Source organism: Erigeron canadensis, chromosome 5, assembly GCF_010389155.1.
Source record: "Erigeron canadensis isolate Cc75 chromosome 5, C_canadensis_v1, whole genome shotgun sequence".
NCBI lineage: Eukaryota > Viridiplantae > Streptophyta > Magnoliopsida > Asterales > Asteraceae > Erigeron > Erigeron canadensis.
In genome coordinates this window covers 5,068,283-5,095,358 of record NC_057765.1, presented here as the reverse complement: position 1 = coordinate 5,095,358, position 27,076 = coordinate 5,068,283, and the positions used below count along the sequence as shown (strand labels likewise).

Sequence of the window (27,076 nt, the reverse complement as noted above, 5' to 3'; positions counted from 1 at the left end):
TTCAGATTATTTTTAAAATCTTTCCAAGAGGGGGGCAGTTTATCAATCACACTACAAACAGAAATAGATTCATCCATTTTCATACCATATAGTGCCAACTGTCCTAACATCCTTTGCAATTCATGATATTGTTCCATGACATGCCTAGTATCTACCATCTTATAATTAATAAAATTACTGACAATAAATTTCTTACTAGACACATCTTCTGCCATGTATTTGGCTTCAAGGGAATCCCATAATTCTTTTGCAGACTCTACGTTTTGATAGATATCAAACAAGGAATCAGACATACCGTTAAGAATATGACCGCGACAGATGTAGTCAGAATTTTCCCACTTTGAACGAGCACGAGTTTGTTCCAGGGTTTCATTCTCAACGGCCTCAGGGCATGGGGTACTCAAAACATATACCACTTTCAAATTCGTCAGATAGAAGTGCATCTTTTTCTGCCATCGACGAAAGTCCTGCCCAGTAAACTGCTTCAACTTCTCAAAGGGTTTCATCATATCCTTCCCAGAATCGTTGTTTGTCATCTTCAGAAATTGATTCAATCTTTGTTGGGGAAATTCGAGATAACAAACAAATAACCGTATACAAATCAATCTTTGAAGGCACGTGATCGCTTTCAGATTGAATTAATTTGGCGGTTCACCCAAACTATTCAATAGGATACAATCAAAGATTAAGAATTTTCGGTGTTGATGTGTTTGAGAGAGAAGAACCAAAGAAAAAGAAAAGAATGATCAAAGCCTCGTACATACGGGACACATATTGACATATATATATCTGTTGGTCCATAAAACTGCATAAACGGCAGTTAACAACATGGGTTTTTCGAGTTGCCACATTTGGTCTCTCAAGTCCCTCAGCTCGACCCCAGCCAGGGGCTTTGCCCCTTGGACCCCGCCAGGGGGCTGCCGCCCCTTGGACCCCGCTCCCAGGGGCGCTACCCCTGGACCCCCGTATCTTAGGGGCTTCGCCCCTAAGGTCATAATAAATTCAAATAGGCGTGCACTCCGCACCACCAATCCTATATGATGTATTATTATGACGTTATTGATCAAACAAGTTAACCCAATTACACTAAAAATCCAACACTAATTTCGACCATTGGTAATATATGTTCACAGTTTTGTGTTAACATATAAACATATAGTCACTAAGTAATTAAGAAGTGTAGGCGGTCCTGACTTAATTGACTAAACAAAGGGGTGTCCGGCTCCGGCCCGAGATACATATAAATATATCGTTCATACATATACATACTGATATGTTTGAATTTTGGACCAAACTTTTACCCATGTATATAAAAAGAGAGAGCATGCATAATCGTACTGCCGCAGCTTGGAGGCAATAAGGGTTTCACACAACTATGTGTTAACCAGTACGATTAAGTGTTGTCTGCTCTCTCTTTTCTATTTTTTATTTTTATATATTTCTCCACCGATAATCTCAGTATCCAGCCCAGATGTGACTACCTTAGAAACTGGAGTTTCTTTACTCAGCCCAAGGAAAAAATGAAAAAAATTGGTGATTTGGTTTTTACAAGACGTTCAAAACGGGTCCCCCGGATGACGCCAATGTTTGAACCTAAAACGACAGGCTCAGTGACAATACGGGCTTGACCGCGACAACCATCGCATCTCCTGAATATACAGTGCAAACCTAACAAGCTCTTAGCGAGCCTAAGGTGGCAATGGTTGTGGGTATATGTTTTCCCTAGAAGGATATGGAGCAAGTGAGCATGGTCACTTGGCTTGTGTTATTACGTTGTATGTTTGCTATCGATACCATGTAATTAGACATTTATGTCTTTTGTAATATACATGCATCTGAAGAAATGTGAGTTTGACACTTGCTATATGTATGTGTTTGAAGTCAAGAGTCTCTCTACTAGATGATGTAGTGAACATGTAATTCACAATTATATATGAAAGAGAGAGAATATGGCACTGAATGCCATACATATGTAGGTATAGTGTGAATGTATATGTCTTGTAATATGTATCATATCAAGTGGGGAATCTCCATTGTAAGGAAATAAAGGGGATTTTACTTATCTATGGTGAAAAATGAGGTAAATCTTTTGTTACTTGAAAGATTATCTTGGTAGGAAAGTTGTCTACCTTTATTTATAGATAAAATGGATAAGTGAGTGTTGTCTTACAATAGTTGTCACTCATTTAAAGCTATATAATATATAAAACTTGGACCAAAGGGATTATTTGTCATGTATCTAAGTCATGTAACCATGTATACATGATCACACAACTTTTGGAAGAAAAATTTGTAAGTTGGCTGAGAAAAATCAATGAATAGTAAAGTTCGGACGCATTGCAACCTTTGATAAATTACAAATGTGAAAAATTATGTATGTACATGTATAGATCAAGCTTCACATGCTTTTATACATGTCAATGTAGGCTTATGATTGGCTTTTTAATTCTTTAAAAAATATGGATTCTTAAACTATCTTTTCTACACCCTATTACAAGGTTTTATACATTTTTTCGGTTTAAAATGTTTATAGACTTAAACAATGCAACACTTTATACATCATGTACAAACATACATTTAAAGCAATTGATATTAATTATCTATGTTTACTATATATATATCTATACTCCTCTATAAAAATTATTCAGCCTTTACAAATACAAAGTATTACTTAAATGCTTCATACAAAAGTATCAAATTACACATAATAAACGCCCACTACGAAAAGAGCTTTTTATAAATTTTCAATTTTACCCTTAATGAATTATTTTACACCTTAAACCCTTATTTTAATAATTAACATTTTAAGCTCTTATCTTTTTAAATATTCCACTATCACCTTTACATCAACTTACACCACTTGACACCGCCACCGCCACCAATAATAATACCGTCACCGACACCACAGGCCGTCGTCCCCGTCACCGCCGCCACATTACGCGGGTACCATGCTTGTTAATTTTTATGGTTTTAGCAAATTACAAGTTCAAACTTCAACAACACATCTTATGTATATTGTACAAACAGTTAAAGTAATAGACAATTATATTATTGTAACATCTCTTTAGCTTTGTTTGTTTCAAGTTTTTGCAGATTTCAGTCTCAAAATCAGAAATCAGAAACGACCATTCTATATGGCATTAAACATACACTATTACAACTTCAGGTCGGGTAATTAAAAAAAAAGGGAAAGTAAAAAGTTAATTATTGCAGATAAACAAAGAGCAACCCATTTTGCAGCTTATGCAAATTACAAAGTAATATCACAAAGATGTGACCTTCATCATCCTTGCACGTCTTGGGAAGAAAACTAATATAGCCTTGATTGTCTTCAGAACGTAAACAACTGAAATATACTAGAGTTCACGATAAAAGTTTAGTGTCTTGCTATCATATCACATGATCAAGCTTATAAAACCAGAAAATTTACAACGAAGCCACCAAGATGCATTTACTCTCATCCTACTCCCATGATTCCTTCCGTATTTATTTACTCTATTTTTAACACTTAATGCTTGGCTATTGGCATTTTGCGTATAAAGTTAACCAACATCTGGTCCATATTCGTTCTCTTTTCTAAACTAGATCTGCTTAATACTGCAACTTTGCATATAAAATTAGCCACATATCTGGTCACTCGAAAGCACACAGAACCTTTGTTACGTTCATGTTTTCACTTATTTTCAAGACCAAAGGGATGAACTTTCAATTCTTTTATTTTAGAGAGAAGGATTCGTCCTAATATAAGTAACACATTATTTATGCATATACTAAGATGGTTCACATATATTCTCACAGATAACTAGGATGTAGGTGGACAAAGGATCCAATAACAGGGATGTATTTGTAAACCTGCCAAATTAATGAGCCAGAAGTCAAGGGTCTAAACAAAGCCTAAACTTGCATGAGCAAGAACTCAGCAGTGTATCAGTGTATGTTTTGTTAGTGGACCCAATCTATTTACAGTTGTAACAATCATATAGATGTAAAAGGAACATATGCACAAACACCCATCAGCTACTTCAAGAACCATTGAAGGGAAAAATTGATAATTTGGTTTCAAAGACATTACAGAAATACTGAAAAAGAAATACATACAAATTCATCTGTAAGAGGAAATAGAAGAGGTTTCGCATATAATCATTAACTACGTATACACCGGAACTACTCATTCTAAAATCTTACCACCACCACTCACCTCTCACCTCCATACTCCAGCCACCACTACTCCATATTCCAAATTCATGATACAATGATTCGATTAAACAACTAAAAAAGAATGAGACTACAAATAAAACCAAACAATATATACTGCAAAGTTTAGCTCACTCTTATCCCTACTTATTTGCAGAAGTCAAAGAAACAAAACATTCTTTCTTCGTTTCTCTTTTCCAATTGAAGTAATAAAGCAAAAACACCGACACTTAGATTCAAGCTAAAAGGAAAGATACATCACTTTCCATTTCATTCTCATTGTAATGATATAAACCCTTTTAGAGATAAAAGATGACAAGGTATGTACACAAATAGATTCGTTTGACATCAACTGTAATCATATAACACGTTATATAGCTCTTATACTATGTTCTTGAGTTTTTATAAAAGTAAAAAAGAAAAGATTTCAAATGATTTTAAAATAAATTGAGTTTTTGAGTTTTTTTAAAGGTTGGAAAGGAATTGAATTAATATGATTTGAAAGGAGATTTTAGTTGTTTTTTGCTTTAAAAAAGTGATTTGAAATGATCTCATCTCTTCTATTCTTCACATATCATTTCTTTTCTTTTCTTAGAAATGCATATATGATACCAAAGCCAATGGCAAATCAAAGGCAACTGATATAACCTTTTGTTATAGATATGTAAAAGATCAGTTGGATACAAAATTTTGATTCAACAGCTTTACACTTTCATTAAACTTGTTATCAACCTGCACATAATATATGTGACATCACTCTTTCTTTCCAAATGATGAAGTCAGAGACATAAAACTAATATGAAATCCTGCAACTCAGATTGAATACTGTGAACTTTTAAGTACTTTTAAATTTTGATTAATAAAGCACATAATGTAAGGTATCAAAGGGTAATTTAAATGAGGTAAATTTGATTGACATTGTAGTAAAAATAAGTAAGCACATAAACTCGGTTCCATTGATGAACATATGTTTGATAATCAAGACCGGTAACATAACCCCAGCTACAAACACTAAAACATAACGAATCAAAGCACTTAAGAAAAGGTAATAGAGTCAACCCTTGAAAGAAAACAACATCCAAAACTGATTTATCATGTGCTTTAGTCATACCAAGACCTACTTCTTCTCCTCCTTCTCTGCCTCGGCAGCCCTCTTCAGTCTTTTTCCTTGATGTTTCTTGTTGGTCCTCTCAACTCGAAGCTTAGAATAAGCATTCAAAGATTTCATCTCTTCTGTCACCTTGACAAGTTCAACAGCTGGTTTCTCCCTAACAATAGGGAGTACTGGGCCTTGAATCTGGGTGGCAGTTGCAAGCTCCTCTGGGGTGGAGTCACCAGCCTAATACAGCAAATTGTGAGTTCAAATGCCAGTCTACACAAACTCAAAGATACGTAATAATCTGAACTCGGTTTGTTAATTTACAGCAAGATCACAAAGTAATAACCCAATCCACCAAATTTTCAGGTTGTGTTCAAAGTAAAAATCTGAACTCGGTTAGTTCATAATTGTGATATAGGATTGTGTCTCTCAAATATATGTTTTAAAAAATTTGAGATCAAGTCTTTTTTAGTTCACAGTTGCAAAGGGCAGCCATCTATAACAAGTGATGTGGTCCCAAAATCAGAAACACGGAAACGAACCATTGTATATAGCATTAAACAAACACTATTGCAACTTAAGGTCGAGCAATTAAAAAAAAGGAAAACAGTAAACTAATGCAGATCCAAAAGCCAGCTAAACGTTGAAAGATAAACAAAGAACAACCCATTCTGCAGCTTATAGAAATTAAAAAGTAATAACACAAAGATATTACCTTCATCTTCCTTGCACGTCTTGGGAAGATAACCAACTTAGCCTTGAATGTCTTAAGCCTCTGGACATTAGCTTGCAGACCTTCCAAGGAACGGTTCCTTCTTCGATGATCAACAGAAATGCCAATAGTTGGGGCAAGCTTCTTTGGAATACCAGCAGCCTGTTTGAAACATCATATGTAAGTTTACAAAAAAGAACAGTATTTCCCAATAAACTTGTATAACAAATCAAAGAGCTTTCAAACAATTACTACATCTGCAAAGGCAGATACATACAAACAGACCATGCTACATGTCTTTCAAATACAAATATGATATTGACAAATCGTATACCTTCAACTCCTCGAGAGAAAATCCTCGACCCTCCCTAAGCTTCATGTTGTACTTCAAAGTCTGCCCGTGAACCTGGGGGCGAAGTTTACCAGCAGGCCTCGGGAAATCCTTAACAGCCTTTGCTTGTCTAGCTGAAAAATGACAACACTAACATAGTTAAAAACAACAATCCTCAAAAACAGAACATCAACTTGTATTAACTAAGACAGATATTTGTCTCTACTGACCGTTTCTTCTCCTCGTCTTGCGAGCAGGCTGGTTAAACCATGTTTTGACATAGTTTTGCCAGTGCTTCTTAAAGTGTCCATTGGGGATAACATTGTTGTGCTTCACCATGATTCCTCTACAAAATATATCATATTTTCCATAAGTATATATGACATTCAATATAAAAAAATTAATAGATATTTATCGTTATTCATTACTACCCAAAAACAAAAAAAATTACCCATTTTATAAAAATAAATTAGACATTACATCTTATATTACACATGGACTAAATTTTCAAAAAAACCCAACTTTTATATCAAACAAAAAACATACAAAAATCAAAGTCATGTTCATTATTATTAATATTATTTAACACCCAAAAACAACAATAATCCATTTTACAATAAATGATAAAAAAAAAATACTAATAAAACAGAAAAATCAGCATCAATAACTTATACATATAAAGTGGTTATACCTATGTATAGATCTTTCATAACTAAATGTAACAAATTTCAACAACTTTAATGGGTTTTACAACTTTTTTTAATCACAAAATAATATGGCTCTGATGAATCTAAGAAAGTGTTTATCATTTTATCAAAATAACAACTTATTAATTATTGTAAAAATCCAACAACCACAGTAAAAAACTTATAACATAAATATATTAGTGAAAAAGCATATACGATATATGAGCGATGTATATTTAAATGAATGTATAATTAAATATAATCTGTAAATTAATCAGTTAAGAGATGATGAAAGTTACCTGAAAAAGGAGCTGCCGCAATGAACTGTGTGTTTGTGTGTGTGATTTAGGTTTGGCTGACAAAATGAAAACCCTAACTCAACTTATAAGGTGGGTGATTGAGAGTGCTCAAATGGGCCTCCTTGTGGGCTGAGGGATATTATAGTTCGTTCATATATGGCCCGGCCCAATACTATGATTTTATCATTAGACGTTTATCTGTGCTTCTTTTATAAAATATTTTGTTTTTTTAAGAGCGGGTTAATAGTTAGCATTCAAGACATCACAGTGACATTCAATTTGACAGTATGTGTAACTCGAACCACACTTGCCTACAATGAAACGCATGACTCTCGAAAACCTCTTCAATAGTCCACTCCTACCATTATAGAAAGTGAGACTTGAACCATAATGAATTTTCCCAAAGTATAATACCTTAACAATGATATCTCCCATTAACTAAAATACTTATGATATCTCGATCTCTACTAAAATAAAACAAAATTGTGATAGACATAAAAATTATAGAAAGTGCTTACATGACACATCTAAATTTCTCTCAAAAATTCTTATTTTTTTATTTATTTATTTATGGTGTCAAAAACAACTATTTTTCTTATTATTAATATTATTTTTATTTTTTCTCCAATTTATTAATTTACTAGATTATCTATAATATAACTAAAAGAGGGGGGTACACTTAGCACCCCTAATCCACCTTTTTGAGTCTAATCCTCCATCCTTATTAATCCTCTACTTTTTTAATATTAATCTAAATTAATTTACACTTTTTGTTTTTCTATCACCAATTACACTTTAACCCCAATTTAAAATAATTAATTTACACTTTTTGGTTTTCCATCATCAATTTACACTTTAACCCAATTTAAAAATAATTAACTTACACTTTTTGATTTTCCATCACCAATTTATACTTTAATCCAATTTTAAAATAATTAATTATGCTTTTCAAAAAAAAAAAAGCCTACGTCCGATCAAACCAAAAAATAGTCGACTACTAGGGTTTTTTTTTAATATACTGTTTGTAGTAAGTTTAGATTTAACAAACTGTAAAATTTTAATTTAACTAAAGTTGGAAAAAAAAAAGTAAACTGCAATCAATATTTATATTGAGTTAATTTTCATATGTTTCATTCTTTAGTTTCGTATTGATTAAATTATGATATTGGTCATAGGGATTTAACATAGTTGAATTTCAATTTTTAACTTTGATTAATATATTTTAAGACTACCCGTCCATTGGACGGGCTTGAGCACTAGTTTTCACATATAATACGCGAGATAAATCTACAAGTGTGATTTGTAATCATGATATTTATTATTTTATTTTTTTTAAAAAAAGCACTAATAATATAGTTATCGTAATGTTTCTTTTTTTTTTCATGATTACTATATTATTAGTGTTTGACTTTCATTATTTTGGTAGATCTAATTAAAAAAATTGGTATCAATAATGAGTCTCTAAAATAACTGATAGTTTAAAAAGATCCTATCTACTATCACCCTCATGGGAAAGTTCGATTAACATGAACTTCAGGGCATATATTCTCATTGACAGACTTTGTGCACATATAATCAATTTGGTTTGAGGTATATTACATCAGTAGGGGCTAGTTTCACAACTGAGGCTCGCATATATACTTTGTCATTCCAAATAAATTTCAACTAAGGCCTCGTTTGTTTTCTTGCAAAAACTTTTATTAACCTCTTAGCTTAGATGTGACCGAGTTAGATGTTATAAGAAATACATGTGAAATGGTTTACACTTTACAGTTCTTGTTTACCATGGAATTGAAGTTAGCGGTTATCATTGACAGGATGTTTCATGTCGTGATTACCAAGAATAAGGGAAAATTAATGTAGATATGTTGCTAGAAGATAGGGATTAATATTTGCTAAAACCTGGGAAGTAAATTGGTGGTGACTAAATGGATTGAAATTTGCCAAAATTTTGAATAAGTAAGTTGTTTGCTGGCAAAATGTATTGGCGGCAAAAGGGCAGTCTAGACTTTTTACATATCCAAATTTATGTAACTTTCAACATAATGATAACTTTTACTCCAAGGAGTAGAAAAATACATGGCATAACTTGTATATTATTAACAAATGCGACCGAAGAAACGGTCCAACTTCTAATCTTATACAATCAGGTATTTGATCAAATACAGCAGGCTACCTATAGTACAAACTTAAAATACAAAAAGAGGCTCGAGTTGGATAAATACTAATTTCACGATCACTCGTGTGGGCTGGTTAGGCCTGCACCACATTCTCATTATTGTTTTCATCCATTTGATTATAAATCTGTTTGTTTGCTATCATTTCGGTATGCTGCTCAAGGTACTCTTTGCTGTTCATCTCTGTCAATCTATATATACAAAAAAGAAGAAAAAAATCAACATAAAATGCACAGCCGATTAAGATGAGCTGGTCAGTCGAAAGTTGAGAACGGGTCAAAAGTTAAGACTACAAATAACACAAATCGACCCATTCCTAAGTAAGTGGTCGAACTTCTAGACGACTAGAGGAATATCACAAAAAAAGGAAAAGGGCATACCTACTGATGGTACGATCTTTTGCAAAGCCCAATTCATTGTCAACACAAAGGTCAAAGTCGTCATTTTTTCTTGACCTCGAAGAGGTTCTAGGTGGTGCATCCGAAATCGTGACAATCCTTTCAAAAAGATCAAAAGGAGTCCCCTCAGCAGTACACATCAACCTGGCTTTGTTCTCATACATAACCTGTAAGTGCAAAATTCCGAGTCATTTCACAGTTCAGGGACCAAAGACGTACACAGAAGCCAAAAATAAATGAGAAGAAACAAGACTAACATCAACCAAAGTGACAAACCGATATGCTGCTGTTCTGTTCCGTAGCCCAAACATCGGGACTCCATCCAATACCAGGGTGTGAAATTTCTCTGCCATCGGGAATAACTTAGTTCTGAATTTACTTGAGACCGCCTTCTTTTGACTTTGACATAAAACAAAAAAATGAAACATTCTTTGGATTTTAGTTTACTTACTACATAACCCGAAATAGTCGGCAGCACCAAGTGGTTTGTCACAGAGTTCCTCAAAAGGAAAATATGCACACCCATTAGCACCCAACGGTACCTATACACCACACATTTTGGAAGGGTTAAGTCGTAATATAATCTATTTTCTACCTAATATATCACAGGCCAGAAAGGTAACTTTTTTTTTTTACAAAACAAGCTTATCAATGATTCGATTTACCTGGAGTGTCCTTCCCATAACAACTTCAGCCTCTTGAGGGCAAGCCCTGTGTTCCCCAATTAACTCCTTAAACTTTTGCATAAGGAAATCGGATGTACCACTTTGTATAAAGTAAAAGCCTTCTTCGGCCTGCATCTCATAAAACAATAGAAAAAATAGCAGATGTGACAATTTCGACCCATTTTCTTAATTTGTGTATCATGTATTTTATCTCTAACCTTTACAACAGGTAGACTAAAAAAATGAACTAAAGGGGAGACCTGACAAATGGGTCAAGTGTTAACAGTTGCCCAAAGCTCATACTGAACGTATACAACATCAAAAATCAAAAATCTGTAGTATGTTTAAAATGTTACAGTATTAACTTTTGTGATTTTTAAACAAATCTAAAAGAAGCTCTGGACACAAGGTTTTTGGATCAATCCAACCCAGCCCATTTCGACCTGCACCAAATATTTCTATTCTGACCCGACCATTTATCATCTTTATAATAAAGGTAAGATATGAACTTAAGGTGAAAAGAGTTGGCGTTTTACCGAGGTCCTTCTTCTATAGTCTACGGAGGAACCAATTTCATGTACTATGCATCTTTCCTACATTCACAGAACATACGAGATTATTATCTCAAAAGAATAGTACAATCTGAAACAAAGACTACCCCCATCGCATGAATAATGCAACAAATTTCATTCTGAATTATTTTTTGAATTGTTTCTGTATGGACTTGGGTCCATTAATCTCCATTTGTCATTATTGAAACGTGTTCTATGCATTTACATCAAATGTTGCAATTTCATGCAACAAAGAATGTACAAGGTTGAGCCTACCTTAAGTGTGGAAATGAAAGGTAAAAAAAGATCTCTTTGCAATCCCCGTTCATAAAGACCATCAGGAGCACGATTTGATGTAGCAACTAGTATCTATACTTGCATCAAGTAAAAACTAATTATCTCAAGCTCTCAACTAGTATGTAAGAGACGAATGATTAAAAAAATTGACCACTTACAGCACCATTAGAAAAAAGATGTTTAAATAAGCGATTTAATATTAAAGCATCGGCTACATCATTAACCTGATAATAACATAAGAAATTTTATTACATAAGTAGATAAAAACAAAAAAAATCCTGAAAGTATCTCAAACGTTATGGCACAAGTCTGACATACCATGAATTCATCTAAACATAGCAAGATAGATTCATGAGAGATCTCTCCTGCAACAACTTCGAGGGGGTCGGATACTCCTTTGTGCTTCTACATTACAAAAACTTGAAGTAAAATCTATTCTTTACAAATTACAACCGATAAAAAACTTTCCTTACAAACTCAAAGTAAGCATTTGACCTGCAATCGACTGTGAACGTTCAACATAAAGTCGTGAAAATGAATCCTCTTTCTCCTCCAATTGCAAGGTCTGGTGATGGAAATGCATATTTAGTAGACGTGACATTTTTTGACTCATGTATGCTTAACAGGTAGATTTGGTTTATCTCTGAAGGGAAATGGGTTAAACGGTTCTGAAGTCACAGATGTGTACCGTTAATGCATACAAACTCCTTAATAGCTTCATTAAAAAAAGGATCAACCAGTTTTAATGACCATGTTTAAAACACAATCTATTTGTTAAAACCAGACAAAATTTTCTCGCTCAACCCGACCCATTTGTCAGATACATGCTTCAAAGAGTTATGCAACCCCTGCCCTTTAAACCAAAATAGCATATATAGCAAGGTGTGATGCGGTGCTTACAATTGATCAAAAAATAAATCCATCAACATGGTTTTTCCGGTGCCAACTCCACCATAAAGATAGAGCCCTTTGACTGGTGAAACCGAAGATTGAGGTATAAAACGAGACCATAACCACCTACTCCTACAATTCAAGCAGGTATTTGAGCTTTGAGTTCATGATTGAGTTTTGAGGGTGAAATCATTTACCATTGACCTCAAATTTTGATCAAAGCTGTTTTGATTCTATAAAGTTGTAGCATTATTTACCTGCCGGTTTTCTCAGGATCAGAATAACGATCCAAATGACAAGCATGAACCGAGTTACAAAGCTCATCATAGAGTCTTTGAATTTCCTTTAAGGTGCCTATCTACAAAATAAACATCAGAAACGTTCAAAAGAGTATATGTCTATTTAGCCAGGTACAACACAACAGAAACATCAGTAAATACGTAGTTCAACTTATAATGTTTTCATAAGGTATTCATTGCAACTACTTAATAAAAGATATACCTGACAATTATCGCCGTCTTCGAGTTCACCAGCACTTATTCTACGTTCATACTCTACAAGTGGCCCACTTCTTCTCACTTCTGTTATTCAAACTACACATTTACTTTGATTTTTATCACAAAAAATGAAAATAAGGGAGAAAATATTCAATTTCTAAAACCTTCATAGTTTACTTTGGCAGCATCAGCAGAGATTGCTCTGGAAAACATATGTGAAGGATGTGCATATTTACATACATCGACATCATACGTTACATCAAATAACATCGGGTTTATATTAAAAATCAGTCTATTTGCTCCACGATTTTGAAAAGCAGAGTGTATTAATCCAAAAGATTTGACCAAAGCTCTCCTCATCTTCTCCAATGGTTTGTTGTCAGTTTACGAGCTTTAATGTATAGTCAGAGCCTCTTATTACCTCCAAATCCTAACAACAAGTTGCAAATAAAGATATAAACGTAAACTATATTGAAGTAATTGAGTACAAAAAAAGAGCCCAGTCTTGACTTTTTAGCATAAATGGACTGAGTTTAACTTCAGAAGTATCGAGACTGACTTGATCATTGACAAAGAACTTTAAATTTGAGCCATTAAACCCAATGGTTTCATATCGATTATAAAATCGAATGTTGACATAGAGCCACTGAATGCTTCTAAGCTCCAAGTACAAGTTGCATATTAAAACAGACATTACTGAAAATATACTGCAGTAGTTGACTTCCAAACCATAATGCATATTTATACATTTAAACTCATATTGGTCCATTTTTAACTTCAATAGGGATCGAGTTATACTTACTGACAAAGAACTGCAGGATTGCAAGATCAGACAAAAAGTGTACGATGTCGAAAATAACAGATGCTCTGGAACTAATTACACCGATGTAAATATCGAGTTTTTGAAATTAAAAGTGGACTATATAACATCTTTTACACCTTTTCTTCACTTCTAAAGAAAATAACTTTCAGTAGTAGACAGAGAATCATGTTTTAACTTTCGTTTGTAGCATTCACTGTATTCATATCGATTAAAATAATCTAATGTGAACATAGAGCCAATGAATACTAGTACAAGTTGCAAATAAAAATAGACATTAGTGAAGAATATATTGCAGTAGTTGATTCCCAAACCATAGTACATATTTATACTTTTAGAGTCAAATAACTTCAATATTACTAGAGATTGAGTTATATCTATTGACACAGAACTTCGGAATTTCATGGCTCTACACATTTACAGAGCTAACCCCTGTCCACATCATACAAAAAGTGTACGCGGTCGAAAATAATAGGAGCTCTGTCTAATTACACCGATGTAAATTTTGAATTTTTGAAATTAAAAGTGGGTAATAGTAGTAGAGAAGAAGAATACCTTAAAAACTAAAGCAAAATAACTTTCAGTAGTTGACAGAAAATCATGTTACGACTTTCTTTTGTAGCATTCACTATATCCATTAAAAATTCAACCTTGTCTATAAATTCCAACATGAGATCATCATAAAATCCTCAAGAAATAACCCTCCAGACATGCTGAATAATTAGAAATCAAGCATGATTTAGAAATCCAAATGCATTTTTGAATTGGGTAGGGCAATAAAAAAACTAAATGAACACGACTGGGACAAGTTCGTGATTAAGGGAAAAAACCGCCGAATACAAACACTTAACGGAACATCTTTTTTTAAGACAATTATTTAGAAAGGTATACAAACACAATAAAACTAACACCGACAAATATACATTATTTAGAATACTCAAAATGTGTGTTCCCTTAAAAACTCTTATATTAGAAGGGTGATTCATCAAATTATCAAGTTCAAAAATAGGCCAGGGTATATCATGGAAGATCAGATTAGTTGACTCCTTTTATACATTTTTCCAAAAAAAAAATTAAAAAAATTCCACTAAAAGTCTACAATTTGACTAAACTGGAATATGGATGAAGACATGTAAGAGAAAGTCAGAATTGGGTGATAACTACAACACGATATCAGTTAATGTTTTTGAGTTTTTCACATTAAAAGTCAAAACGAGTCACAAAAATAATAATGTCGACATTTATTACGAGACCGGATAAAAAAGGAGAGAAAAAAAAAAGTTTGTTGTAGTATCAGTTGGTAGAAATTCAAGATTAAACTTCAACCGAGTGTTTTCCTAGATTTTAAAAATAAAAAGGCTAAAAATTTTACAAACTTAAAGAAATCTCCCCAAAAGTTCCTTTTTTTTATAAAATAATTAAAGATGAATCTGCATGCAAACAAGAAATAAATGAATTAGGTAAGGTAATTGTTCAATTTAAAATATCAAATTGATCCTGATTCTTGAAATATAAAACTTTCCTGTAACTAATTTATATAATTAAATCTATATATACGCTTTAAAAAAACAACCACCAATATTTTGGATAGATGCAAGAAATCCCAAAAAATTAAAATTAAATACAGTAGTCATAAAGTTAAGAAACAGAGCTGAACTGGGGGACTAGTCAAAGTAACTACACTTCTTTTTATAGCTGCAAGACTAAATAAAATCAAGTCTTTAACTTATAAACTTTATCAAAAAACAACAAATTTGAGTTTAATTAAACATACTGATGCATGCAAGAAAACCAAAATGATGGATTCAAAAAACTTAACAGAGTGATCCATCAGGTAATAAATTATATAATCAACTCAAAGTTCATAACTATCTTTAGAAAAATTAAGTCATGCATGCAATTAATTAACCAAAAACTACATAAAAACTTGAAAACTAACCTTTGATTGGGTGATCAATCAACACAATATCAAAAGGTGCTAAAACTCTTGAAGGATCACACATATAAAGTTGAAAAGAACCTAATGTATTGGAGATTATTCTTGAAGATATATAGATGATGCAGAGAGAAAGGATAATAATAGTGCAATATATATTGGATGTTATATGTAGTTTTATATGCTATTATTTTATATTATGCAAATGTTTGAACATTGGTAGCAAAAGCATAAGTCATAATCATGAGAATATAGTAATATTTTGAAAAGCAAAAAATGGTGGTTTGGGACTAGAAATAGTTGGTCATGGGATATGGGGTTGGATAGGGATATTCTTGTCCTCAACTACACCATATCGAATTTAATATCACTTTGATTGAATGATGATGTGAAGACCCATTTCGCCACGTCAAGTGATAATTATATATATAATTATTATTATTATTATTATATCATGGCATGAAGTATGAGGTTTTATTTAATTATATTAATTATATATATATATATATTAGAATTAGATCCGTGTCAATATATAAAATGTTTATAATTTATTATAAATAGAGATTCTCACAAGTTACTTCCTTAATTTGAATCAACTTAAGAAAATCTTGATCTTTAAATTAAAATCAATGGTGAAATTTCAATGATCATATTTGAATCTTGACCCTTGATTATAATTCAAGGGTCATTATTCCTCTAACTCTCTCAAGTTACTTTCAGCTTGAAGTAATCTTCATCCAATTATTAAAGTGTTAGTTTAAATAAAATAATTATTAATGTAAACTAAGTAAGATAAGTAGTTTAATTCAATGAAAATCACCATGCATCGTCATGGACGGAGCTACTTTGGGGGCAGTGGGGTCAGCTGCCTCAACTCCAATTTTGGTACAATGTAATTTTTCAAAATTTAAATGGCATGTTTATAAATTTTTTTTTCTAAACATAAGAAAAATTAAATAGTAGGATATACATACAAATGTTACATCCGTTGTTATAAGTTTATTCTTTGAAAGTCATAGGTCATCGAAGCATTAATGTTGAGATAAATCTCTCCATAGACAGAATAAAAAACTTGAATTGTTTTTATTTTTAATCGAAAAAATGAAAAAAGGTTAAAGAAAAAGTTTTCTTTATTTGATTACATAAATGTGTAGTACGTCGTTTGTGAAAAAAATATTTTCTTTCCAATTATTATATATATTTATTACAAACAACTAATTATAACAATGATAATATATGGTCATGTAGGGAAGATGTATACACAAGCTAATTATTAAATATTAGATATATTTTCGACTTTTTGCATTATGATAGAATATGTTTAATTTCATTCAACAAGACCTCGTCCGACGCGTGCGGCTTTTTTTTTCAAAATAAACTTGCATTTTAAAATATGAGTGTTACACCCGGTGCGAGAACGAAATTCTTTTGAGGGTTAAGGTTTTTTACATTTTCAAATACGACTCTTATAAGTATGACAAATAACTTTTAAAATTGCCCCCTCACGAAAAATTTTCTGACTCCGTCTCTGTGCATCATGAAAGTCATCGTATATTAATATATACTTGTGTTTTGTGATACGTATTGTATGCAATTTTGGGACTACCTAGCGACTTGCTAAGTATTATAATATACTCTTATATATGTCGTAAAGAAAGAAACAGACACCTGTGTTTTACAACTCCATGGTAAAAAGAAAACAATTATAATGGTTTTTCGGATTAATACACTAGTAATTAACAATTGTAAAACAATTTTTTTTACAGTAATAATTCGTTAGAACGATGACACTTATGGATGTTTTATTTAAACTCTTGGAACATGACTTGAATCTTTAGAACATTATTAAGGGAAAGTGAAATAGATAGGTGACGAGAAATGATGAGAAAATGAATGGATTAAAGGTACGTGATAGAAGAGGGTAAAAAGTAAGTGAAAAGGAGATAGGAGAAACCATTCACTTAAGGTGAAAGATTAAGTGTGTGTCCATTTTTTTTTTTTTGTATCTTGTATGTTTTATTTTGATTGGTATTTTGTGGGTATTGTGGAGTATTATATGTATTAAATTTAAAGGTGGGTAGTTAAAAGAGAAAAATGAAAGTGAATGACATGAGAATGTGAAATTGACATGACTAGAAAAAATATATGTGAAATAGATGAACGGTTATGAATGATTTTATTGAAATCTCTAAAATGTTTATGTTATAGAGATAGTTATTTTTCTTGATAAGGTGTTACATTAAACTTATTTTAAATCTATTTTATAACTTCATTGATGTTAGAAATTGAACCTTGAATTTTTCTTTCGAAAACATGAACTTTTATGAAATAAGGTAACTCTATATTCTTATGCGTTATAAAGATGTGATATTAAGAATTGTTAGGAAGATAAATAATTTTTCGTTAATCAAAACACACCTTCAAGTTAGAGTTAATATTTTCAATTGATTTTTTTTTTTTTAAAAAGTTAGCATTCAAGAAAATGCCATAAAGAAAACAAAACAAAATAAAATGCAACAATTTGACATATCCTTAATAATTTCAGTGATGAATACTTTACATTTCTAAAAGAAAGTGTTATTTTTTTATAGAAAAATAAACATGTGTTAAATTGTAACTACATAATGATAAACTAGATTATTTTAAAATAAACTACATTATTTTAATCAAATATGTATTACCGCTTACTCGTATACCCTTTTACAACTTGATATATTTTTTTATATCTTCTTTTTCTAATAAAAGAGGATCCCAAAAAAAACCTTTTAGAAAATTGACACGTGACAAGTAGCCCCCTTACAAAACAAAGGTTCCGTCAAAAAAAAATTAAAGTACAATATAATGTTCCCAAATTCCCTTATTTACGAGTATCTTTTTTCAAATTTCAAAAACTTTATACCTAACCATAAAAATCCATGAATATCAATTGAATTCCATGAATAATCTTTTTATTTCTACTTCGAAATCAAGCTTCATCAAAAAAAAGTATGGGGAAAAATCAAGTTTCATTGATAAACTATTGGGAAATTTTGATCTACTTAATTACCAGTCAAGATTAGAGGTATTAATTTTACTATTTCAATTAAGGTGTTTTTCAGATTTCAGAATTTTGGGTCCTTTTTTATTTCCCTCTATTATTAATTTGGTAGAAGAGGGATTGGTTTGTATTCTATAAATTTAGTTTAATAGTGCAATTTATTGCTTCTTGATCTTCTTCTTTTGATGTGTCTAGGCTAGACAACAATGGAATATTGTACTCGAGGCATACAACACTAAATTGGACCTACTTGAATTATTAGGTTAGCTTTACATTCTTATGTCAGCTTCAAGTTTCGACTTTTTATCTCCAACGATGAATAAAAGATGGTTTAGGTCTTGGATGAAAAGCCTAGATATTAGTTACTGAACTAATTATCTGTTTGAACCGAATGGCTCTTTCGTTTGCTGGATGTTTTGGACCTTGGAGTACAAAATTGATGGTCATTTTGTTTGATTGTAGGTTGGTAGGCGACTTTGTAGCGCTTTATATAATAGAAGGGACTTGTCAACAAGAAGTTTAAATGTGGTAAAGTCCAACGTTTACCACCTGCAAGCTTTATTGGAGTCATCTATTTAAGTCATTTCCAATTAGAGTATATAATTTTTATTATGCCCTTTTTAATTCGTTTTTGCCTACAGATTTTATTATTCTCAGTCGACAAGTAAGTTAACAGTTGATATATGATTTTACTTTATTGACGTTGTCGTATTTCAATCTTTTAGTTTTAAAAGTTCCAAACAAATCAAACATGACCATGCCCCATAATTAAAACATGTCATAGATGAAGCCAATGAAAATCATAATGTCAAGTATGTTCACCATAACTTTGTTAAGTTTTTCTTCTTGTGCTTAACTCTTCCAAAAGTCGACTGATAGGATTAGGTGATAAACCGTATCCCTTTGCTCCACGTAAAAGATAGCTAGCTTCAAGTATTAAACGAGTTACTTATTAATTATTAAGAAAATTGGTAATAGCTGTTGCTACTAATGATTGTTACTTATATTAAATAGGGTCGATATGTTGATATATCACTTTCAGTATCATGTAAGTTCATGTATTAGAATCGGGATCAGAGCTAACTATGACGTGACAATACCATACTGATTCATACATTATCACAGGAACATGGTAAATAGTCAAAAACCTCATTATTAATGTATTTCTAATAGTTGTGAAACTAATTGATAACGCATTATTATACTTGCGTATAGCCTTTTGGCGACTATCAGGTTGCCTCTTTTACTCTTTGGCCTCTTGCCAGCCATAGAAAACTCACTTAGGTTATTACAGGTATGTATATATATTTGTCATGCCGGCTTCTGGGCGTTGTCAACTGATCAAGTGTGGCGGGGATGGAACATTATGACTTGACTATGGCATATCTAGTTCACCAGGTGCAAAAGGAAACCAGCTACACATAGTCATGGACATCCTTTCGGTCAATGGTTTAGGTCTGGTGCACCCTAGAAAAGGTTTTCAGTTTCTACAATGAGCTTCACTACCTTGCTTCATGTAGAGTTGATGGAGTTAAAGTCGATGCTCAAAATATAATTGAAACTATCGAGGCAGGTCATGGTGGTAGAGTTTTTCTTACACGAAGCTACATATGGGCTCTTAAAGCGTCGATTTCAAGGAACTTAAAAGATAATGTGTACATTAATTAATAGTTTGTTCATTTTGAGAAGTTATTTAGGATCTTCAAAGTGTCTAAGTATTCATGGAGATATGGGTGGAAATGATGGCTCTGAATTGAAGTTGAAGGATATATAAAAAAAAATGGTAGATTGATAGGAACCGTTTGATCCCATGTACCAAATTGGTACCTACATAACCCCCAACAGGAATAGTGTCAAGGTAATTCAACCACTTAAATTCAATTCTGCCTCTGGCAAGATTCGAACCCAGGATGCTTCTAGAAAGTGGCAGCTGATGGCTAACTCTTCTACGAAGAGTTGGTTAAAGTTGAAGGATATATATTGCACAATTACAAGTTAACGTTCAAAAGATTTATCTGTCTTGAGATTTCCATTAATCCACTGCCTTTTTTCCATCATTATTCACTTCTTCCATAAGTGTAATTGTAATTTTATGACGATTCTTTAATATGGACAGGCTGTTAGGAGTTTTGAAAATGCAAGCATGAGAAGGAAATTTAGATGTCATTACAAAATTTGGAGTCATTATGGCCGTCTAATTAGAATTGACTATTTCTTACTTGGATAGATTAGCTTCAGTTTGAAGATATAAGATATAAAAGTTAGTAATTAGTTTAAGCATAATTAAATATAAAAGTTTTATTTATACTTTTCTAATTATGTCCGGGTAATCACCCGGGTTAATTAGCTAGTTAAGTAATATATAACAAGTTAGTTATATAACAAATTACATTATCTTCTCACGTAATACGTGAGATAAACGTATTAAATTTCATAATAACATAATTAAAATAAATGAAAAGATATGTTAAAATATATCCAAACTGTATATCGCACGAGTTCTAACTACCTACCTTTATTAAATTCCTAAATCTGGAATTTTAAAAAAACAATAAATAGCATAATTTAAAAAAAACTTCTATTAGTAGAGTTAAACAACATACTTATTAAATTTGATCATCCATGTTAATAAAATCAATAAAATAATGCTAACGTTTAGTAATTTCTCCTCCAATCAGGATAAAAGATCCAATTGAAGCGATTGATCTTATGCATATTGCCTACTATACATCTGGTACAAGTTGCATAATATCGTAAAGAGCCACTCTCGATATTACCCATCCGCAATAGGATGTTATATTCATATGTGAAAATATATAAAAGGAAGCAATATTTACACATATGAGTCAATTTTTACACATGTATAAGGTATTTACACAAGTGAAAATAAAAAGCATCTTTTTTTCTTTTTCTTAGGCAACATTCTTCTAGTAATCCTATCTTTTATGGGAAAATGATCCGTACTGCAGACTTTACCTAAGCTTAGGTACTGCCACATTAAAAAAAGTTACATATTAAACCTTTGAATTTAATAAACATATATAACCCCCTGAATTTTACATAAACTCCCCCTGAATTTTACATAATCACCCCTTGCTTTATGTAAGATAGGTACTATATTCGATTATATAAAGCATCATTTTCTCTCTCGTTTCTCAAAGTACAAGATTGATGTACTTAAAATGTTTCTTACTATCCTATACACCTATTAGTCTATTACATATAGTGTACTAAAAATACTGTTAGTGAAATCATTTATAACATCTATCATTAACTTTTAAAATAAATAAATGATCTCATTTTATATCAATTATCTTTACATATATAATCTACATCTAGTTAACTAAAATCTTGTTATATACATATACTTTACGTATAATTGATCTTAAAAACAATGTCATGTAATTATTTATTATTTATAATTGATAATTGATGTTGAATGGATGTATAAGTTTATTATATATCTATGGAAATATATTAAACATAAAATTTATATTAAAATACCATATATATTGTACCTAATTTGAAATCCTTACATAATATTTAATTTAAAGTACCATATATATTGTACGTAAACTTTAGATTTGATATTAACATTAACATTTATATTTATATGTTGATAGTAGAAGGACTAATGTTGTGTTTTCTCAATAATAAATTTGGAAATAACATCATTATTTAGATCTAAGGGTTGTGATTAAAAGTTAAAACTCATCTAACGGTCCTTACTTCCTCATAAAAGAATTTAGCACCTTGTTATATATATATATATATATATATATATATTGGTAGATATATATATATATATACTAGGTCTTTTACCCGCACGATGTGCAGCTATTTAAAATAACTTACGTAAAAAGAATAAAAATGAACATGAACTAATATATAATAATACATTAAAGCATATAAATTTTTTGAGAAATATAATGATGTATAAAGCACATAAAACTTAACAACCCAATTACTTTTCATATTAAAACTCGAAAAGAATTTGAAGATGAAATCAAAAACCAACTTTAAAAAAAAAATATGACAATAGTGTGATGTGTCGACACAATTATGTAATCTATATATGAAACTAATGTTGGTTTTTAGGAAACAAAATCAATTTTATTAATTTCATAATTTTATTTTTTACATACCAATATATATTTAATATTTTTTATTGCATAAATAAATAAATAAATATTGTGGAAAATTATAGAGATGACACATAGGATAAAATCCTATATAACAAATTTTAAAAATAGTTTTAAATTAAAGAGAGTTTTAAAAAGCTAGGATTCCTACTGTTTTAATATTTATATAGATATATTGGTAGATTCAAGAAAAAACTACATAAACACATAACTCGAAAAGTCAAATCCATAACTCGATATGTCAAGCATGCCAACTTCATTTTCTAAGAGAGAATACTAAGGTCGCGTTTGGTTCACATAATTTGATGGAATTTGATGGAATTAGAATTGAATTCAATTCCTTAGTGTGTTTGGTTGGTTAAAGATGAAGGAATCACATTCCGTTGGCATGTTAATATTCTCTCATTTGATGGAATCTCCATTCCTTGGGGATGGGTGAAGAAATTTCATTCTGTCCCTCACTTGAATTTTCAAAAAATCAAAAACATTTCATTAAATTCCATTCATTCAGATTCCAATACCTTTGAAAGATATCATTTTTTCCAAAAATATTCTATGAACCAAACGTACCCTTATTGATTTGGAACAAGCCCAAAACTTTACAACATAATTTTTTCAACTTCATGGTTCTATATTTAAATAAGGATGTATGAATATGACTCAAACTTGGAAAAAAAATAATTGAAAAAGTAATTTGAGACAAATAGTGTACTAATTTTTTCTTTTTTTAATTTATTTTATTTCTATAAATGTTTTAACTACGTAGAAAAAAAGCATTGAAAAAAAAAACTTACAGGAGCTTTATATTGACACAAAGTTTTAACTACAATAAACATTCATGTCGTGCTTATATAGTTATATTGCTTAGGAAACTAACAGATCAAGTAATAAATATCACGTGTAGCTAATTATAAATTTTTACACTTCAAAATGCTTATTTTATAACGAAAGAAAATATCTGCGTGTTGCGGTGGTAAGATGGGGGGTGATAGGTAGAGGTGATAAGTCATAAAGTATGATAGCCAAATGCCTTAGCAGTACGGACTCTGCCTTCGGATTTAAAAATTCGTCGAAAGTATATCGAATGACATCTCTAATGAAAGAGCACGGAATTTTAAGAACACCCATATAATTTTTATAATTTATTGATATACAGTTTTCGAGATAAAAGATTTTAAATAAATTAAAGGAATAAAATGAATTATTATGAGAGGAAAAAAAATGAGTGGTTGAGATTTGAGGAGAGAGAAGAAATGAGTTGTTGAGATTTAAGGATATTATGGGTATATTAGGTAGAGATGTTTAAATTAGTGAATAAAGAAGAGGAATATATTAGGTACTTCAAACCATCTTTTGAGAATTTGAAAAAAGGTGTTCCTCCTTTATAATGTACGAGACAAAGTACCCGCACGTTGCGGCGGTGAGATGGTTGAAGTGATAGGTCATAGAGTATGATAGGTCATAGGAGGTGATAGTCATAGAGTGTGATAACCAAATGCCTTAGCTGTCCGGGCTTCGCCCTCGGATTTAAAAATTCGTCGAAAGTATATCGAATGACATTTATAATGAAAGAGCATGAAATTTTAAGAACACCCATATAATTTTTATAATTTATCGATATACGGTTTTTTAGATAAAAGATTTTGAATGAATTAAAGGAATAAAATGATTTATGGAATAGGTGAAAAAATAAGTGGCTGAGATTTGAGGAGAGAGAAAAAAATGAATGGTTAAGATTTCTTCTAAGGGCACGTTTGGTAGGGAGAAATTCAAAGAAATGAAATGTAGCAGAGAAATGAAATAGAGAGAAATGAAATTGGTGGAGAAATTATTTAATTTCTTTTGTTTGGTAGTGACAGATAATTAATCTGAGAAATCTTGAAGAAATCAATTTCATTGTTTGGTAGACTAAGGTAGAGAAATGAAATTGAGTTTGGTTATAATTTTTTGTAAAATTATTTTTCTTTAACATTGCTCATACTATGTTTTAAAAAAACAAAATCACATACAAAGTAATATTAAACCTTGAAACATCCCCTACAAATTTCAATGTTATAATATCTTAGCAGCTAAAAATGCAGCACTAATACATGGCTAAAGTGGTAAAATAGCCACGATGATTAAATAGAATACATTAGCATGTAAAAATGCATCTTCAAGGTTCAAAGTGGTAGATTACAACTCCATTGCAATATTGCATAACACGACATTTACATACTACTATGTACAAAATAAAGTAAACAACCAACACCAAAAACAAAACCATGTAACCAAATCGCAACGGCTTTATGAAGCCAGCCGCTCCATTATTCCTCCAGTGCTTAGCGGTCAAAATAAAACTCCTCAAACTATGAATCCACAAGTATGAGAGAACTTTCACCTCCTGTACGACCTTTGATAGCCTTTGGCTAGATGCTATTCAAAACAGTGTCGTTTCTCGCATTACAAATACTCCAAACTATTATTGGAATTACCCTTTTGAGAGCCTTTTTTTCTCTTCTTTAATACCGGATACAAACTGACCGAAACGATAAGTTCTTCGAAACACCATCTAACTGAAAAACGTGCCAAACTAATTCTATGTTTACTGGGGAAAAATCAAGTGTGGAGAAATTGCATATAAACCTAATCATAATCATACAAATATATTTAAATGGAAGTGAAACACTAAAACTAAACAATCGATTAGACAAATTCAAGAATTTTCATCAACAAAAATCTCAAAAGCAAAAAATCGTGATTACAACTTAACTTACATGGAAAGAAAACAAGAAGACAAAGAAGGCTCAATTCATCTAAAAAATTATTAGCAAAAGTAATCAATTGAGGTTCTCTTTGGCAAATAATCAAACATTGGTGGTCCATGTTTATTTTATGCATATCACTAGTGCAATTCATCTAAAAAATTATTAGCCTTTAAATTGTGATTATTGCCAAAAGATGTTGGATTTGTTATTATCAAACCAAATACCAAAACCTAATTCCCAAATCATGGGAAAAAGCTAACACATAAAATTAAATTTTGAATACCTGTAGGAAGCATGACAACAAAGAGAGCTAGTGGGGGAGTTTAATTAGAACAAAACATTGGAAAATCGGGAAAGAAGCGATCGATGAAGAAGCTGAGAGGAAAAGGAGAGGGCAGAGCAGGTAGGGTGTGTAACCTAATTTTGAAAAAGAATGTGAGTGGCACGTGATTTAGCTTTTATACCCAACTTAAAAAAAATTCCCTTTAAAAACACACGGAGAAATGATCCTTCACAAATATTATTTCTCCACATTTCTTTACCAATTGGATGGAAATCAAAATACAAAGACAGGGATATCTCGAGAAATTCTTTTCTCCGTGTTTAGTATTTCTCTGGCTAACCAAACAACAGAAATGTTTTCATTTCCATTTTATTTCCCCTAACCAAACATGCCCTAAGAGTATTATGAATAAGTGAAAAGTCTCGTAATAACCTTGCTCATATATTCCATAATTATAAGCTAACTGCCGATGTTAGAAAGCTTATGAGTGCTTGGACTCGTTTAGACATTCCAAGCATGCCTCATGAAGAAATCTTGAACTGATGTAATAACCTTAGTTGGTCTCCAAGGTCTCGTAATAGATTGGAAGCAATCATCTTTTGTTGGTGGTAGTATATGTGGAAGTCAAGAAATAATAGGATTCATAATAATATTCAAGAGACTAGCTTAGAGATCTTTAATGCTATTGTCTCTATAACGTACACATGGATTAATCATCGAGATAAAAAGGATTAACTGAAGTGGGAAGAGTGGGATGAGAGTCCTTTTCAACCTGGTTAAATTGGAAATGACGAGAAAAGTGTTTAATGATTCTCGATGGGCATGCCTTGAGCTTCTTCTTTATGGTTTCTTGCATATTTTTTTGATGTAGTAGCTCTCTTGGTCTGTTTCCTCGAAACTTGTTTGGAATCGCACCAAAAATGTCTTGAAGTGAAAACCGGTAGCTCGGCCTTTGTAGGTGGGGTTTTTTCTTGTGTCTCTTCTTTGTAATTGGCACAAGTTTTTTCAACCTTTTTGCGGTCTTAGCAATCAAAGTTTCGGGTAGGATCTAGATGTATAATTTTGTGAATTATAGATTGTAATTGTAACTTTTTTGTACTCTAGCCTCTAGTAACTTGCTAGTTGGCTTTTTACTTATTATAATAATATTTATGTCGTTCTAAAAAAATGAATAAGTGATAGAGGTATTTTGAGGTTTTCACTTACTTAAAGTTGAAAAAATGGAAGGAACAAATGCTTTATAATATAGTAGAGATTATAGATTTGTATATGTCTAAATTTTTTAATAACATGTGTTCAAACATAACTTTCTAT

The 27,076-nt window shown here is 31.5% G+C and overlaps 2 protein-coding genes across 3 annotated transcripts; both read right to left on the bottom strand.

Moving 5' to 3' along the window:
* Positions 1–5,118: 5,118 nt before the first annotated feature.
* LOC122599333 (60S ribosomal protein L13-2-like) lies at positions 5,119–7,407 on the bottom strand. Its single transcript, XM_043771830.1, has 5 exons — positions 7,322–7,407; positions 6,567–6,682; positions 6,340–6,470; positions 6,009–6,167; positions 5,119–5,533 (listed from the first exon to the last, which is right to left on the bottom strand). Exons 2-5 carry the CDS (start codon positions 6,673–6,675, stop codon positions 5,312–5,314), a joined length of 621 nt encoding a protein of 206 aa, XP_043627765.1. The 5' UTR covers positions 6,676–6,682; positions 7,322–7,407; the 3' UTR covers positions 5,119–5,311.
* A 1,982-nt stretch (positions 7,408–9,389) lies between these two features.
* On the bottom strand, positions 9,390–15,743 carry LOC122599872 (AFG1-like ATPase). 2 transcript variants are annotated; one of them, XM_043772472.1, is made up of 16 exons: positions 15,557–15,743; positions 14,173–14,330; positions 12,962–13,227; positions 12,802–12,881; positions 12,558–12,658; positions 12,310–12,432; positions 11,905–11,974; positions 11,728–11,814; positions 11,568–11,633; positions 11,389–11,481; positions 11,098–11,154; positions 10,562–10,690; positions 10,348–10,438; positions 10,154–10,242; positions 9,879–10,063; positions 9,390–9,689 (listed from the first exon to the last, which is right to left on the bottom strand). In XM_043772472.1, the coding sequence occupies exons 3-16, from the start codon at positions 13,155–13,157 to the stop codon at positions 9,575–9,577; spliced, it is 1,482 nt and encodes a 493-aa protein (XP_043628407.1). In that variant the 5' UTR covers positions 13,158–13,227; positions 14,173–14,330; positions 15,557–15,743; the 3' UTR covers positions 9,390–9,574. The 2 variants fall into 2 exon arrangements, with proteins under 2 accessions (XP_043628407.1, XP_043628406.1); XM_043772471.1 differs by lacking the exon at positions 14,173–14,330.
* Positions 15,744–27,076: the final 11,333 nt, after the last annotated feature.

Excerpts from the sequence above, each read along its gene's own strand:
- LOC122599333 (XM_043771830.1), bottom strand. The coding sequence starts at position 6,675 with ATGGTGAAGCACAACAATGTTATCCCCAATGGACACTTTAAGAAGCAC. Across the intron at positions 6,168-6,339 it reads TTTCTCTCGAGGAGTTGAAG|GCTGCTGGTATTCCAAAGAA; the intron begins GTATACGATTTG and ends TGTTTCAAACAG. Across the intron at positions 5,534-6,008 it reads GACGTGCAAGGAAGATGAAG|GCTGGTGACTCCACCCCAGA; the intron begins GTAATATCTTTG and ends TTGCTGTATTAG.
- LOC122599872 (XM_043772472.1), bottom strand. The coding sequence starts at position 13,157 with ATGAGGAGAGCTTTGGTCAAATCTTTTGGATTAATACACTCTGCTTTT. Across the intron at positions 12,882-12,961 it reads TGCCAAAGTAAACTATGAAG|AAGTGAGAAGAAGTGGGCCA; the intron begins GTTTTAGAAATT and ends TTTGAATAACAG. Across the intron at positions 10,439-10,561 it reads TTATGGGAAGGACACTCCAG|GTACCGTTGGGTGCTAATGG; the intron begins GTAAATCGAATC and ends TGTGGTGTATAG.